Source organism: Dipodomys merriami, unplaced genomic scaffold, assembly GCF_024711535.1.
Source record: "Dipodomys merriami isolate MVZ:Mamm:240054 unplaced genomic scaffold, mDipMer1.0.p SCAF_13, whole genome shotgun sequence".
Taxonomy (NCBI): Eukaryota; Metazoa; Chordata; class Mammalia; order Rodentia; family Heteromyidae; genus Dipodomys; species Dipodomys merriami.
In genome coordinates this window covers 20,877,214-20,894,159 of record NW_027202604.1, presented here as the reverse complement: position 1 = coordinate 20,894,159, position 16,946 = coordinate 20,877,214, and the positions used below count along the sequence as shown (strand labels likewise).

The window sequence follows — 16,946 nt, the reverse complement described above, 5'->3', positions numbered from 1 at the left end:
TTGCTCATGATGACAACAGCCCATGAGTGCCAGCCTCCGCACTGAAGTACATCTCAAATCTGTGCTTCCTTCACATCTGTGATGCCCCACTGGCCTAAGAAAACCAACACAGATGGGAGTCAAGGTCAAGCCCAAGCCACTCGGGTAATGTTCTCAGGCCGGGAGGAGCCAAAGTAAGCAGCTACATGGACAAAGCCAACATCAATGGCTCAGAAAGCGAAGGCCTGTCTTAGCAAAGACTGGAGAGAGGGAATCTCACTGAGAGATCATCTGATCCACCCCCAGTGTGAGGGAGCCCAGAGAAGGAAGGGATAGGAGCACTGGGGATGAGAGGAAGTGTTCCAGTCTCTCAGAAACAGAAGTGAGACAAAATGAGAGTGAGTGCTTAGCACTGATCCTTTGCCATAGATGACAAGATTTCAAATGCAAATTCGAGACGAAATTGTATTTTGCCCAGGCTGAGAAAACACAGGAATGTAAATGGTTTGCAAAGTATTTGCAAAGTCAGCACCTATGTCCGTGTTTGATCCTAGCTTGGCACTTGGGCTAACTTGGACTTCCTCTTGGAAATGCCGCTGGCAAGTTACGACTGCCAAAGTCTTCATCAAGAAGAGTTATGGAGCTTCTTGCAGAATCCGCCTGGGAAGCATTTTCTCATCTCAAGAAGAGGAAGCTAAGAGACGTCCTAGGAACACCCCTACCCCCATTTACAAGGAAGAAAACAGAAGCTGCAAGCGAGTGAGGCAGCTACTCAGGGTCACTCGGGTAAAGGGTGGCACAGAAGAATACAGACTCAAGCTTCCAGACTCCAGAGCCTGGGCTGCTTGTTATTGTGATCTCACATCCACATTTACACCCCAAAGCACTCATGTAGACACCAAGTGCTTCTCTAATTGAGTGGGTGGGCAAGCAGATAGAAACATTCTCTCAAGGATGTTTCAATTCCACAGATATGAAAACAGACCATCACATCTTTAGAAGTAGACTAGCCTGATTGTATGGTTCTTTCTTAGTGCCCAAGCCCTTCCCACGTCTGACTGAATGATGTCGGGGATATGGTTAAGCTGCATGAAATAATCAGGGATGTGGCTGGGGGAGGGAAATGAAATAATCAGCAGGTGAGGGGTGTAGCTAAGGGGCATGAATACCAGGGGTATGGCTAATGACACAAATATTGTGAGGTGTGGCTGAAGGCTATGAAGTAATAAGGGGTGTGGCAAAGGCTTCTTGGAACCTTCTCTCTTTTCAAGAGTTTTATTTCCTCCTTTGTCTCCAGCTCTCAGCTCTCCTTGGCATAAAAGGACCTGATTTATAATTCTCTGGCCCAGACCTCTTGACAGCATTGCCCTAGCTAGCTGCACCTAGTATGCACTGGATTTTCTGAAGGATACAAGGTGTTCTAAGATAGATGCAGGTTCTAAAGACCGTTAGCGGTAGTGTCTCCCAATCACTTAGAGGAATCACAGGTTACTACCCCATAATAACCAGCTCAGGTTACACAAGCAATGCTAGGGTAACAGCCAGTGTTGGAAACGAAATTGGAGGTGGCTGCTGAGTCATCAAGAGAGTAAAATCTCAGCAGATTTTTCCATTCTGGCATCTGTTCAGTGAGCACTTCCTTTTCCCTGAGCCTCCTCCATGTATGACAAGGGAAAGGCACCCAGGGGAAGGGGAGGCAGGAGAAACCCAGATTAGGAAGATGAAGCTATCATTTCCAATGACAAAAACCTCATCTGCTGTCAATGACAAGGTATTTTTGAACCTCTTCAGGAAAGTCAACACAGACATTTAAAGCAAGTGATGGTAGGTTCTGTCTGTGATTTCGCCTTAAGCAATTCCTCTCAAGACTAGCCTGTGTCTGAGCTGCAACTTTAGAAATTTTCCATTTTACTATTGACCAACTATATTTTCTTTTTCTGATGAGTCAACCTTGGATGAATAATGCGATCCAAACTCTCACAGCTGGAGAGAATCTCAAAATATCCAGGCCGTGCCAGACTTCCGGTTTCCATTCCAGCCAGGCGAGGAGCTCGGAAGTCCTCCTTCCCATTCTCACAGGAGAAAAGGAGAAACGAATTGAAAATCAGCAGCCCTTCTTAGATCTGTCAGAAAATTGAGGTCACAGGACATTGGTGATTCAGACAAGAAAATTGAGAGATTCACAGCTGACTGGAGCAGAGGCCTAGTGGTAGACACTACTTCTGGAACCAGAGCCTTTTACTCAATACATTAACAAAAATTCGCCTTCAGCCAAAATTACAGGGCAGACTAAAAGGGTTAAAAAAAAAAACAACCCTCAGATTAAAGAGAAAACCAATCAGGTATGGTGGCACACATCTGTAATGTCAGCATTTAGGCAGCAGAGGGAGGAGACTCAAGTTCAAGGCCAGCCTGGTGTACATAATGAGTTCCCATCCAGCCTATTTGAAAACTCAAAAAGAGAGAGTGTGAAAGAGAGTGTAAGCATCAGAATCAGACTCAGATGAGACTAGGAGGTTGAAATGATCAGACCAGGAATTTCTAACTAGGATACATATACTAAAAACACTTCAGTCCCTAAACTTGGGATGGTTTGCCTTACAGTTTCTCAACATCATGGCGGTATGAAAACAGCATGCACTCTGTTGAAACTCTTGGAATCTGGAATGTGGATCTTTCCTTGAGCTGGTTATCTTTTCTTGCAATGCTGGGCTACAGCTGTGGGATACAGCTACTGCCCAGGTGGTCACGTGATCTTCAGAGCAAACAGCTGACACTCTTCTACAAGATGTGTTCCTGGCTTGTGAGGCTTGATAGTGTGAGGATATTAACTTAGGCTAACTTCAATTTTCTGTGGGTTTGAGGGGACTCAATCCATCACAAGTCACAGGGCATCTGTAAGGAGAAAGTAGGCAATGTATAAGAAGAGATGTAATACAAGCAAAGAGATAGAAAACTACTAAAGGACCAAAAGGAAATACTCAGACTCTTGGACAAAATGTATTACACTTCATATACTGACACTTCCTATTACACAGTAAGCAGTCGGTCTCAGTCAAGGTTATGTAATGAGAAAATAAAGGGTGAGAGTCAAGTCTCCTATATGTTCATGATATATTATTTCCTCCAACCTTGATTTTAAAAGCATTTATTAGTAAATGATTTCACTGGTCCCTATGCTAAGGCACTGAAATACCACAGTGAGCAAGATTCCCTTGCTCCCAACCCTTAAGGAAGTTTGTTGAATAGAATTTTTCTTCTTCAACCATACCAAACAATGTCCATAGATAATCCATGATTGCTAAGTTGCACTTTCAACTTGAATCTCTAGCTCTATACAGTTCTAATGTGAGTGGAGGAATTCACTGTCCAGTAATTCCATGTACTAAATTCTGGGGGTAAAACAAGGAAGGAAACAGATATACATTCCTGCCCTTGGGAGGTCATATTGTAGCCAAAGAAGACAAACAGGAAAACAAATAAGTAAATCCTAAACAAGCATGCCAGTAATCCCCGTTACTCAGAGATGGAAATAGAAGGATCATGGTACATTGCCAGCCCCAGCAAAAAGGTGCCACCTTCTCTGAAAAATAAACAAAAAGCAAAAAGACTCTGGGGCAAAAGAGGAGCCATTCAAGGAAAAAAAAAATGTCAAGGAAGCAAGCCAAAGCCCTCCTCCCATCAGCCTCCCAGACAACCCAATTTCTACACAGCGAATGCCCTGCCTCATTTATGTAGATAAGAGATAGCTTTTCTGGTACTCCAAAGGCCCTGAATCACACCCTATCAATTCGTTTGCACAAGACACACTGCAGTGGCACAACTTGCAGTTGCTTACAGTTGACTGAAAGGCAGGCCAAAAGATTTTAATGCTGGTACCTCTGGGCAGTTATTAACTTTCCCTCTTCACAACAGGACCACAGCACTTTCATTCCTCAAAATGACACTTCTCCCTTCTTAAAGCCACAGTTAATTTTACTAACGGTACCCATTTAACACCCAGCTCACATTAGCCATCTACCTTGAATAAATGCAAATCCTGTCTCCGTGGCATGAATTATGGCCTTATGCTGAGCATCACCATGGCAACTGATGACACCACCCCACCATCCCCTGCACCAACCTGCACACGATCCATTTCTCCAAGGGTCCTTCTGTGCCTAATGTGGATGTATTCTTGGCTTATTCAGATATGCATTCATAAACATCACTGTTGTCAAAAGGTTTGCAGTGGATATTTACTGTCATTTTGGGAGATGTTGGTTTTTGTGTGTGTGTTTTTTTTGTTTTGTTCATGGAGGGAAAATTCTAATGAAAATTACTGTGTATTTGATTAGCAACATTTGTTGATAACATATGGTCCAAGGAGGCTTCTGCAAATAAGAGGCTTTAAATAGTAAACAGAGATGTGTCTGCAATGGAGCAGATGCTCTCTGCAAACACACAGTGCGCGGTTGCTTTACCGTGGATTTCTCCCCGCCCTCAGCTCATTTTCTTCCGAGATCAAAGTATTCACTTTCAGAGCAATGACACTATGCAATAGGTTTGCAGAAATAATATGCTGTGACTGCCTCCTGGAATATGAATTACCTGCTACTCCTGTTTATTATTTGATATAAATAATGATGTGGTATGACCCACATCAGCAAGCTCAAGTAGATCTGGAAGCAGCATTTGGATACCACGTGTCTGAAAGTCTCTAATACCCAGACTCAAAGTTTTCAATATACCAAGAGGGCTGGGAAGAGTTTTCATCACAGGATTTAGAAGCAGCAAATTGGATTGCCATGTCTTGAGCTGTCCTTGTAAGTGCCTGTTCTCCATGATCTCCATGGATGTGCTTGGGTGAGCAAGTGTCTAATGTGCTAATGAAGATTAAATTTGTTCCTTTATGCCAAGCAGGCAATAACCAAGCTCAGCTTCTGCTACAAAGGGCCTGAAAGTACATATTTCAGGCTGGTTGGGCATATGCTCAGCCTCACAGCTACTTACCTCTCAGACTAGCATGGATGACATCTGCAGAATGTCCCTACTGAATGAGTATAGTGGTGTGCTAACAAAACTTTATTGATAGCCATCAAAATTGGGATTATAGACCGTATTTCTGCATCTCAAAGTACCATTCTTATTTCTGCCACTTAAAAATGTCAAAACTATTCTTAAGCCATACATAGGCACACAGGCAGCCATATCTGACCCACAGGCTAGAGTTCACCACCCCTTAGTCTAAATTCCTAAACCGGAGATTTAAAAATTTTTGTGCATTTTGTGTGCATGAAACATTGTTGTGATAGTTCATCTCCTACATATTCTTTTATTAACCGTCTGGAGTCTTTACTATTCTATTTTTTTCTTTTTTATTCTTTTATTAACCGTCTGGAGTCTTTACTATTCTATTTTTTTCTTTTTGTCTATCATGGGACTTAAACTCGGGTCCTGGCCAATATCCCTCAGCTCTTCAGCTTAAGGTGAGCACTCTTCCACTTGAGCCACTGTGCCATTTCTGGTTTTCTGGTGGTTTATTGGAGATAAAAGTCTCATGGACATTCCTGTCCAGGCTGGCTTTGAACCTGGATCCTCATATCTCAGCCTCCAAAGAAGCTACAGGCATGAGCCACCAGCACCTGGCATGTCAGTACTATTCTTATCCCCAATTTGTAGATGGGAAACTGTGCCCTTGATGGACACTGATGGTTCACACTGTAATCACAGCTACTTAGAAGCCTGAGATTTGAGGATCATTGTGGAAGTCCATCAGACTCTTAACCTTCAATTAACCACCAAAACTACAGAAGTGAACCCATGGCTTAAGTGGTAGAGTGCTGACCTTGAGTTAAAAAATAAAACTGTGTTCCATTCTTTCTTAAGTGTTACCATTTCTACAAGGCTTCACCTGAAAGACAGTGTAAGATACACAAAGGCAGAGCCTTCATCTCACTGATCCATGGCACAGTCTTCATCTCACTGATTTTTGGATCCACGGCAGCACGTAATACAGTGCTTTGCATCTGGAAGACATTCAGTTTCCTCAGTAAAGGGCCAGTGAGAAGTATAAGTTCCACAGCGGTGGAATTAGAGCTTCATCCAATAGTATATAGTTCTTGTCTGTTAATCAGCTTGGCTGCTCCTGGATTTAATCGTCAACCTTTTACAAAAAGTATTTATTTGGAGCAGACGCACATATCTCTAAACCCATGCTTTTATGTTTGAAGGTATCATGGTAAATGCTGGCATTTCTCTATCATCTCTGGATTATGTGCTTGTGGCTGAAAAGACCAGAATTTCTCCTCACAGCATACTTCCGGTCTGGTGGCACTTTCTAACACTGGAGACTTTGACATCCTCGTTGCTTCCAGCTCTTGGGCTCCTGAGCCAACCATTGTTTGACCTTCAAAGATCGCTGACTGGCTCCTGGGAAGAGCTGAGAGCTGTCATGCCATGTCCTTTGCATGCTGACAGACACTGGGTAAATTAGACAGTTGGTGTGCTCCTAAAAATACCAAGCTCTTACGGAGATGGAAGTCCTCAGCCAGAGTCACAGGCTTGATTATCTCACCTTTCCACAATCCTGCCCCTCCCCCATTCAATGGCACCAGGCCTCAGAATGGGCCCTTCCTTCCCAGTATATTAAACAAATCTTTACTATATTCCAGGGGCCCTGCTGGATGCAGGATACAGGCTTTTAGAAAATGTTCCCTGCCCTAAGGTGGTCACTATCTAGAAAGGTAGGTAGGTTCTCACAAAGGTAATTGCCAAACTAGTAGAAGTACATAGTGTTAAGAGTTTCTGGGAGAAAGGAAAGGCCTCTATTTCAATATATAGTTTCAAGGTCAGACAATCCGAATGTGAAGCCCAGCTCTCTCTGATGGCCTGAGATCCTGATCCAGCGATCCAAGTTTCTCCATGTATAAAGTGAAGATTAAATGGATTGTATACTTCATAGAGCTGACAGAAGGATTAAATGAGATAATCCACACAGAAAGCACTGAGCCCCAGGCCTGGAAAAACTGTAAGAACTCAATAATTGATGACTATTTTTAGTACACTTGTCAGCTAGCCATACATTGTGAGGATTGGCAGATGCAATGGGATCACAGAAGGACAAGCTACCCCATTTTACCTCAGCTGTCTTGTGTATAGAGAGAAGCTAGACACTTAACCTTTCCAACCTTTTCAACCTCTGCTTGTAACAAAACTGTCAGCCTCTGGTCTCTGCATATCCAAGTGCAATTATACTTTAGTTCTGGGCAACTTTTAAGAAGTGGCACATCTTGCTAGCCACAATCAATTTCTCGGCCAGGGAAAAGACAAAGGCAGAGAGAAGTGCAATGATGAGAAGTAGATTCATTTCTCCATATATAGTTCCACCCAAACACCAAGGCTTTTGATGCTTGTTCCACAGGCTAATTTGTCTGTGTCAAATGTGGTAGTCTGTGAAGTATATTGAACGTGTGAAATACATCCAAAGTTAGAAGTCAAAGTGTCCCAAAGTCCCAGCAGTCTTAAAATAGAACTTTCTCTTTGAGCTGCAGAGATAATTTATGTTCACTGGATCAAGACAGGAGCGTTATGGGCAGAATGAAAGAAGGAGGGAAAATGGTGCTGTGGTTAAAATTCAGTTGTGGGACTTAGAGGCAAATGCAAGAAGGTATCTTGAGTTGGAAGCCAGACTAGGCTACAGAGTAAGAAGCTAGCCTGAGCCACAGAGTAAGCTAGCCTGAGCCACAGAGTAAGCTAGCCTGAGCCACAGAGTAAGCTAGCCTGAGCCACAGAGTAAGTCTGAGCTGTCTTGAACTAAATATCTAGACCCTGTCTCAATAAAAATAAAAAATAAAGGAACATTACAGATTGTGGATTAAATTGCTGTTTATTCCCTGTGTATGATCTGGGAAATATGACCGAACTTCTCTGAACTTTAATTTCCTTATCTGTAACTATGAGGGTGACAATTATAGACATTGTCATACAATTACAGAGTTTAAAAAGATACAATGCGCATGTGACCGTGTAATACTTTTGAGAGAGAGATTTTGTGCCTGGCACATAGAATTGAAATAAATATTAGCAGTTTTTAATATAAAGAAAGCCACATGTTTCCCTGGCTAGACAAAGATAATGGATACCTGTTTTTCTTCCCCAAAGAGGAGAGGGACAAGAAAGGGATGCTGAAACCAAACTTTAATTCTCATAGACGAAGCATTCAGAAGTAGCTTTCATTGAATCCAATGGCTATGATTCAAAAAGAGAGCAAAAAATTTCATTTTAACTTAGTATTCAACTTAGACCATCTTTATGGACCTGGGACCATGCGGGTGCCCAGGCTCCATGCTCAAGGGGCCTATGTTTGTTTAAATGGTGTTGTTGCTGTTTGCGATTCTTGGTGCTTTTATCTTTGAAGGTGTGTTTTTAAGTAAAGTCCAATGGAAGAAGGAAGCATGCATGTAATGAAGGAAGGAGAAAGAAGATGCTTTTACTAGCATGTGCCTTTCCTGGCATGATTGTCTGCTTCTTGAGCAAGGAACCCTGTGTTTTTACCTAGCACTGAGCCCTGAGGATACCATAACCTGCCTGATTAGACTAAAGCTTCTATTTTTGCCTGCTCCACTGGGCCAGGTTACTGTTTAAAAGTCTGACCGAGAAACTGGGACTCAGTAGTGACCTAGCAACTGTGGTCAGCCAAGGCTCATTGGGGAAAGCCAAAAGCACAACTGCAGGCCTGGTAGAAAGGAAAAGAACTCAATGTTCAATTGTAGGGTGATTAGCATAGCCTCCCATGGCTTGAATTCCACCCATGTCAGAGCACTGTCCTATTCCATAATCTGCATCATTTCACAGGCCTTATGAGCAGAGCATCGTTGGGTGGCAGCAAGAGTTTAGACAGTTTCTGCTGAGCAGACCAAGACACCCTTACAAACCATATCCAAGTCAGTACCGTGGGGGTAGAGGAGAGGGGATCTCCTAAAGCACTTGACAGCACAGTAGTAAAGCTTCTCTTTTCAGAACTCTCTGGTTTTCAGCAAGAACTTTTCCCCGTCTCCATGACCAGGCATGATGAAGATCTGAGATTAACGCCACAGTTACTCATAAATAATACATGAATGGTTGCTCTTTTACCAGTGTTGCTAGTCACTAATAATACTTACTGGTGATTATGACAGGATCTGTGGAAATGAAAGGATTTGGGATGTGATCTAACTCAGTCACACTTCACTGGAATAAAGGAACAAAATCTTGAGTCCTTCCTCAGTTTTCTCTTCTGGGAAGTGGCAGCCATGCTCATTTTCTAATTACTGTGTATAGGAGGAATTGTGATGGCCAGTTTGCTTCCATCATGCATTGTCAGACACGTAGGTGCTTGATGAATGTGTGTTGGATGGATAACACAAATATAAGCGTGGACACATGTGGGAAGGGAAGGAAGACAGTCAGAAAGGTACTGGATTCTTACTGAGGCCCAAGTCTGCAGCTATTGAGTCTTTTACAGCTACAGCAAAGCAGACTTATTTTATATTTGAAGGCCATGAGGTGCAGGCCTGTTATTTCACTTGCCTCAAGCCTCACAATTTGTGACTATGCCAGAATTTGATCTACAGGGTTCTGGTTTAAGACCCTGTCACATCTGACATTTTGCTGATGTGTTTCTTTCCAGCTGAGGTCCTCCTTGCTGCTTCTTGCTGCTATTGTGACTGTTGTGATCTCTCCAGGTTTTTCTTGCACCCCTAGGTCCCCCTCATCTCCATTGTTCTGGTGTTTTCTCGCCAACTCTCCCTAGATTCCCCCTAGCTTTCATGAATGGAATTTACTTGATGCCATACAAGGAGACTAGAAGTCAGGTTTTCATAATTTACAGAAGAAATTCAAGTAGCCAACAAGCGCAGGGTCAAGTCTGAAGCCCACTTGTAGCCAAAGAAAAGTCCAGAGGAGATGGAGTAGGATACACAGGCTTCAGGCAAGTACTGAAGCCCTTAGGTTTGGACTTTCAACCCCAGATGGTGGAGGAGTGCATCTATCACCCTTTGCTGATAGTATTTGAGGAATGCCTAGCTATTTCAAGCCTTTGAAGTGTTTATTGATGCCCATAGCTCCTCCAACCCACTGTACATTCAGAATCCTTGCTGATGAATGAAGAAATATCTCTCAATGAAATGGAGGTAAAAATAATGTCCAACTCAACTTCAGTGATTTAAAACGGTTTTTCAAGGCTTAAAAAAGGGTAACGTCACAAGGCATTAACCTCAGACTTTAATAAATACAGTATAGAAATGGGGTCACATAGGCAAATAATTTTTTTAAATCTATAGGTCAAAGAGTGCCTATCCATGCACCAGAGTCTCATTCCTATAATCTAGCTACTTAGAAGGCTGAGACCCCCCCCCCAGGGTCACAGTTCAAAGCCAGCCTGTGAAACAAAGTCTCTGGGACTCTTATTTCTAATTGATAAGCAAAAAGCTAGGCTGGAGAGATGATTCAAGTTGTACTGTCTTAGCCAAGCACGTACAGATCCTGAGTTCCAACTCCAGTATTAGCCAAAAGAAAAAAAAAGTCATATATCTATACTGTTTTCTAGTCCTGCAAAAGAGCAGGCACTTGGCAATTTGGCATCATTTGTTTTATTCGGCAAATATTTATTGCATGTCTTCCATGTGTCAAGCACTGTGCTAAGTTCTGTGTGTGCAATATAAACAAACAAACAGTCCCTGCACTCCTAGAGCTGACAGAATATTAGTAAACAGACACAAATTACAACCAGTAATCACAGGTTGGTTGATTGCTAGAATACAAAATGAAACAGTATGCTAAAAAGAGTTTAATATTAGAACCCAATTTAGATGTAAAGATGAAAGAGCAGGCTCTCTTGAGAGTTGCATTTGGGCTGGATCTTACAAAAGACAATGGGGGACAAGTGGCTGCAGAGACACATTGTCACTGAGGGGACAGGTGTGCAGCAGGCCTAGGTGGCAGATTCAGGAGACCCGAGAACCTGAAGCAGATGAGTGAGAAGGCCCAGCCGAGGATCAGACTGCACCCTGAGTACAATTCTCCATGGGCCATGGCAACATTTGGGGCAGGGGTTCAATGCAGTCCAATGAGCACTTCTAAAAGAGTCCACTGATTGCAAGTACTTCTGGAGGACGCTGATTCACCTCCATCCCTAATCCCTATCCCAGTGCTAGATCAAAATCAGTTTCTCTTCTGGAGAAATCCACAAACCAAACTGAAAACAGAGAATGGCATGCTCCCCTTCCTCCTCCCCTTTTCTTTTTGTGGAGTTATTGGGAATTGACTGCAGGATCTTGTGTGTTGTAATCAATTGCTGTATGACTTGGGTCACACCCCTTTCCTTTTGCTTTTAGTTCTTGTCAGACAAGGTCTCCTGCTAACTGCCTTGGGCAGACCTCCTCAGATAATCCTCCTACCTCTGCCTCCCAAGTAAATGCAAAGATAGGCTTGTGCCACCATACCCAGTCTGGGCATTGGCACATTCTTATTGTTAAGCCTTTCAGCCCTCCCCTCCCCAGACTTTAGTTGGATGAAGCTCCAGTCATTTCTTTCTTCGATTCAGCTTTGAATACCAGTGGATAGATACACCTGCCCAGCCCTACTGCAGAAGTCTCATTTTAAAGTCAGCTCAAACAAAAGAAAGCCTCATCTCATAATCCAGAACTGCAGTTTCCAAGAACTAGAGACAAAATGAACTAGACAGAGTGAAATATTGGTGATTGCCCTGGAATCATTTGTAGACAAAGCAAACACATTGGAGGTGGGGTGGGGGGAGGGAGTTCTCACTAACGTGATTTTGTGCTAATTCCAAGTGATTCCTGATAGTGCACTGTGAAGACCCTTGGCAACTTTCTAAGCATCTGTCTTGCATTTGCCTAACAAGTTAATTAACACTTTTTGTCACTTTGGCAGCGTTGGAGGGACAGGGAGGGAATGTGACAGCCGGTGCTCCCTTGCTTTAATCCTGAACTTTCTCAGCCTGGGAGGAAGGGAAGAGTTCTCCGTGGCCAAGGTACACGTGTCTACACTGACCTCTCCGATTCTATCCACAGTTGGGGTACACAGGGTGACTTCTCCACGACCCACGCACTGCCAGCTGTGAAGGTGAAGCTCTTCACAGAAAGTACAGGTGTCCTGGCATTGGAGGACAAGGAGCTTGGGCGGGTGAGTACCTTCCCCCCCACACACACATGCCCCCTCTCCCAGCAAGAACCATCCCACAGACCTCCAGAGAGTGAGTATCGCAGGTGCAGCGCCAGTTCCTGCGTCATTCCCAAGGGATGAGAGGCCCAGCTTTGAAGTTTAAGTCCTGGGCTCCACTCTATATTAGACCTTTGAGCTTAAGTCTTGTCACATTTGAGCCTCCAGTCCTCCTCCACTAGTTAAACTAACCGGAGGAGGTGCCACAGAAGGTAGAGCCAGGGGTCCACCGTGCCACCAGACTGAAACTCTACTTCGAACAAATATTTGGGGTGCCCTTGAAATGAAATGCTTTGCGAATTTAGCTACGTACCATCCAAACAACATGAACTCAACACAAAGGCAATCAAAGACAAGCATGAGGAAATCAAGGGTAAAAAGATACCGGGGTGTCAATACTCAAAGACCTCAAGAACTAGTGCCGAGCTGCCACCAAAGCAAGAGTCACCCTGAAGGTGACAGTTGTAGGCTCCAATGTGAAACTGGACTGTGATGTAGATTCATGAGCCTGAGGACCAGTGAGCTGATTTACTGGGTACACAAACCCAAGTTAAGTTGCCTTTGTTACCCTAGAAACATTAAAAAAAAAAACAAAACCACACACAGTTTGATTTTAAGTATCAGACAGGGTTAGGATCTAGAATGACTTTGTTGGAAGTGGTGCTGTGGCTCAAGTGTTAGAGTTCTAAGCCTTGGGTTAAAGAACTGAGGGACAGTGCCCAGGCCCAGAGTTCAAGCCCCACAACCAAAAAAAAAAAAAGGAAAAACAATAGAATGACTTTGTTTAAACAGCTTTTCCATTTCTATTACTATCCAGTAGGACTAATCATCGGATGAATGCAGAAGTGCTCATAGACAGTGGCATCTCATTCTTTATAGGACAATACACATCCCCACCCCATCCATGCAGTGCCAACCCAGACCAGCACCATTTGTTCTCAGAATATCCACAAGGTGATATACACCTATAATCCTAGTTGCTCAGCTCAGGAGGTAGAGGCAAGAGAATCACAAGTTCAATTCCAGCCTGGGAAAAGTTTGAAAGATCTTATCTCAGAAGCAAATACAAATGAGAGAGCTGGGAGCCTGGCACAAGTGGTAGAGCTCTTGCCTAGAATGTGTGATCCCCAGCATACCCAACGGGCTGGAACCAAGCCCTTGAGAAGCACTGAGATAATAGAGACATTTCTCCTTGCATCTCCGCTTTTGACCCTGCCAAGGAGCCAACCGTGTTTGCAGAGCTCAGAATTGTCATTGGCTTACACAATTTGTTTCCATGGTGCTTACATTGCTTACAATACAATCTGTACTTCATAACAGGGCCTACCTACAAAGGCATACATGATCCTACTTCTGTGAGCCTCCTCAGCTTCATTTGCTGCCATAGCCTTCATCCACCAGGGTCCAACACTTAAATCAACCAGACTCCTCCCTTCAGAGAGCCTGCTCTATGCCTGGGGCATTTCCCATCCCCTAGCTCTTCCAGAGGCCTAAGTGTTCTCCTTTAATAAAGGCCATTTTGGGGGGGGAGAACCTTCTCATACCTGCCATTTTTCCTTTTAAGCTGTTATCAGTCTTCTATTCACATCCCCACTGAACTTAATCATCAATGAGATGGAGAGAGAAGAAAGGCAACGTGGCATAGACCTTGGTTTCTATCTTCCCTACTACAGTATAAAAGCCCCATGGGGATAAAAATATATGAACTTTTCTGTTTTCCACTCCCATGCCCAGTACATAGCACACAGACGTCCGTTAACTTTCTTGTGTATTTGTAAACCTATATTACTTGGCTTGCATTACAAAAAAAAAAAAAAGACCACAGATTGGGTGGCTTAAACAATAGAAGTATAATTTCTCACAAGTCTGGAGTCTATAAAAGTTCCGAAGACAAAAGAATCAGCAAGGGCCTGACAGACACAGTCTTCTGTATCTTCACATGGCGATGGGACATGTCTTCCTCCAGTCATAGCAGAGGAGGTCATCCTTAGGATTTTCTTTAACCTTTGTTTCCTCCTAAGGCTCTATCTCCAGATAGTCACATGGGAGGGGGGGGGTTAAATAGCTTCTGTATTTGAAACTTGGGGGTCATGCAGTTGGGTCCAGAAGATTATCAACAAGTTCTAGTTCATAATGGTTGTGATATGGTTTTGTTTTGTTTTGTTTTTGCTGCTCACAGTGGGTAAAGCCTCTATAACTCTTCTGGCTTTCACAGCCCTTCTGGCTTCACAGTGAGTAAAGACCACTAAAGTCACAGCCATGTTACAGGCAACATCTGTTTAGCACTGCTGCTGCTCATCAGAAGTCAATGCCTGCCAGTGTTGCAGCTCCACCGTTGGCAGCTGCAGTTGTAGCCTTCTTGGGTTCTTTTCTCAGGAAATGTATTACTAAGAAAAGAATCTCAGTCAAAAGCTATTGCTATTCTTTCTTAAGTGACTTGAGTGTAGGGTTTTTATATTTTTTTTAATATCCTGTGCTCTGATTGGTTGTCCCTATGCAAATGAGGTATAGGACAACTAACCAATCAGAGAAGACCTCCTGAGTTACTGAGGGTTTCCAGATGGGAAACCATAGTTCTAGTTAGGTTTTTCTCCTGCACCTTCTACATTTCCCAACTAGAAAGGATGGCATTCTATGGTTCTGTGGCTGGGATTTTTTTATACAATTTCCACAGTTGGGTCTCAAGTTTACCAAGCCAAGAAATGTTTTCTCAAATTGTAAAGTGTTCTCCAGGGACCCTGGGCCCTAACTAATCTACTGAACTTTTTAACTAAAGCTACCCTTTCTGTTGGATGTATAATCTATCCTGAAGGCCATGTGATTTTAGCCAAGACTTTTAATACCTCTGAGCCTCTGCTGTACTCTCTAGAGACACATGTGGTGCATATACCTACCAGCGGTAGTAAGACTCTGCTTCCTGTGCTTTCTTTCTTTTTTTTTTTAACTCCTTTATATTTCTTTCATTTCCCCAATCTGGTCTTTAGAGGCTTGTCCTGGATTGTATTACAAAACTATAGACCACAAGAGGAGAAGAAAGAAAGATTAAATAAGACTAATTAAAAAGGGGGGGGGGGACAAAAAAACAGAACAGTGCTTCTCCCAGAAAGAAAGAGCACTGAAAGGAAAGTGCTTATTTTCCTGGAAAAAATATGACAGGTGTTCATTTCTGTCTCTAGAGAAAGAGGGACCCAAGAGGGGACAAAATAGCCTGATTTTCATTTTTCCTTATACATTTTTTTCCCATGAAAGTGCATGTGAAGAAACATGAGTGGTTCAAGGATTCAGAATACTAGTGTTAGAAAAGACAAGTATGATGGCCAGCCCAGGAATGTTCTGCCTGGGCCCCGAGGTGAGCTATACAGGACCCAGAATCCCCAGGAAATTATTTGCAAATGTATAGGTGTTGGCACAAGTATACTGCCTGAGGCAGACAGTTATTAACTACCTTACTGAGCCCATGAGGCACAGAGGAGTAAAATAGCTTGCAGGAATGGAGGCCGGTCATCTGGAGGACTATCTTGTCTACACCACACTGACCCTTGACCCTGCAATGGTGGGGGAGGCCAAGACTTACCCAGCCTCATAGACACATAGTTTGTGATTAGATATTTTCTCTTCTTTCCTTCTTAGCAAACTTCCACCAACTACAGGGGAGCTAGTCTGCCTGGCCCAAGTACTGTGTGTGTGCCCTCTACTAGCAAAGAGATTGAGAGGACTGAGGTTTGACAACAGTCCTGGAAAAAAGTTTGAGAGATTCTCATCTCAGCAAATAAAAAAAAAAAAGCAGTGACATTTGTCTATCATTCCTGCAAGGCATAGCAGGAATCCTATTTAAGGAGGATCATAGTTCAGGCCCAGCCTTGATTAAAAAAAAAAAATACAAGAACCTATTCAAACTATAAGTAAAGCAAAAAAGGCTGAGGGCATGGCTCAAATGACAGCCCCCCCACCCCCGCCTAGCAAGCATGAATCCCTGTACCACCTGTAGATATGTTACGGGAAAAAATTGAATTTTAATAGATACTACTAATTTCCTATATGTCAATTTATATTTCCATAAAGGGCTAAGAGAGTACCTATTTCCCCATACTCTGGCCAATATTAAAATAGTACCAAACTTTTATTCAGCAACTATGATTATAGACCTGCTCTGCTCATTCATCTGTGCTGTACACAGAGTGAACAGGCAGAAAATTTTAATCTCACAAAACATACGAGGTGCTGACACAGCCCAGAAATGACAGAGTGTCACACGTGCTAAGTGCCCTGCTTAGTGAAACAATGCCTGGGAAGAAAGCACACTGGGAAGAGCAAAGTCCAATCTGTGGGGCAGTGATGCCATCCCCAATGAATGGGGCAAACCAGTAAGAGAAAGAGGTTCAGACCTGGAAACTAGCCAGGAGGCCCCACCTCTGTGCCCAGGTATCAGGCTGTGGGGTTGCTGGATTGCAGCCTGTGGCTGGCTTGCAGCCTGTGGCTGGTGAGGATTATTGTACCTCATCTGCATCCCCACATCAAAGTAGAGCACACATGGCCTTGGCTGTGATGACAGAGTGCTTGATTAGCAGCCTGGAATGTGCAGATGAGGTGTCTGCTGGGCCCAGGGCTCACACACAACCAGAAGGATCCTCATCCCTCAGTGGGGCTGACACATGCAAAGCCCTGCACAGCCCGTCTGAAGCATGGCTTGTCTGGGGACAACGTTAGAAGAAAGTGAGGTGACCTCATCTCTCCCTCCTCTCTGCAGAAGTCTCCCCAGAGAGAGA

At 43.5% G+C, this 16,946-nt stretch overlaps 1 protein-coding gene across 7 annotated transcripts in view; it reads left to right on the top strand.

Moving 5' to 3' along the window:
* Cadps (calcium dependent secretion activator) overlaps positions 1-16,946 on the top strand; it is a 446,274-nt gene that overhangs the window by 251,999 nt on the left and 177,329 nt on the right. For all 7 annotated transcript variants that reach the window (XM_070018866.1, XM_070018868.1, XM_070018865.1 and 4 more), the window contains exon 7: positions 12,033-12,144. In XM_070018866.1, coding sequence (XP_069874967.1) covers positions 12,033-12,144 — 112 coding nt within the window. The remainder of the gene's footprint in view (positions 1-12,032; positions 12,145-16,946) is intronic.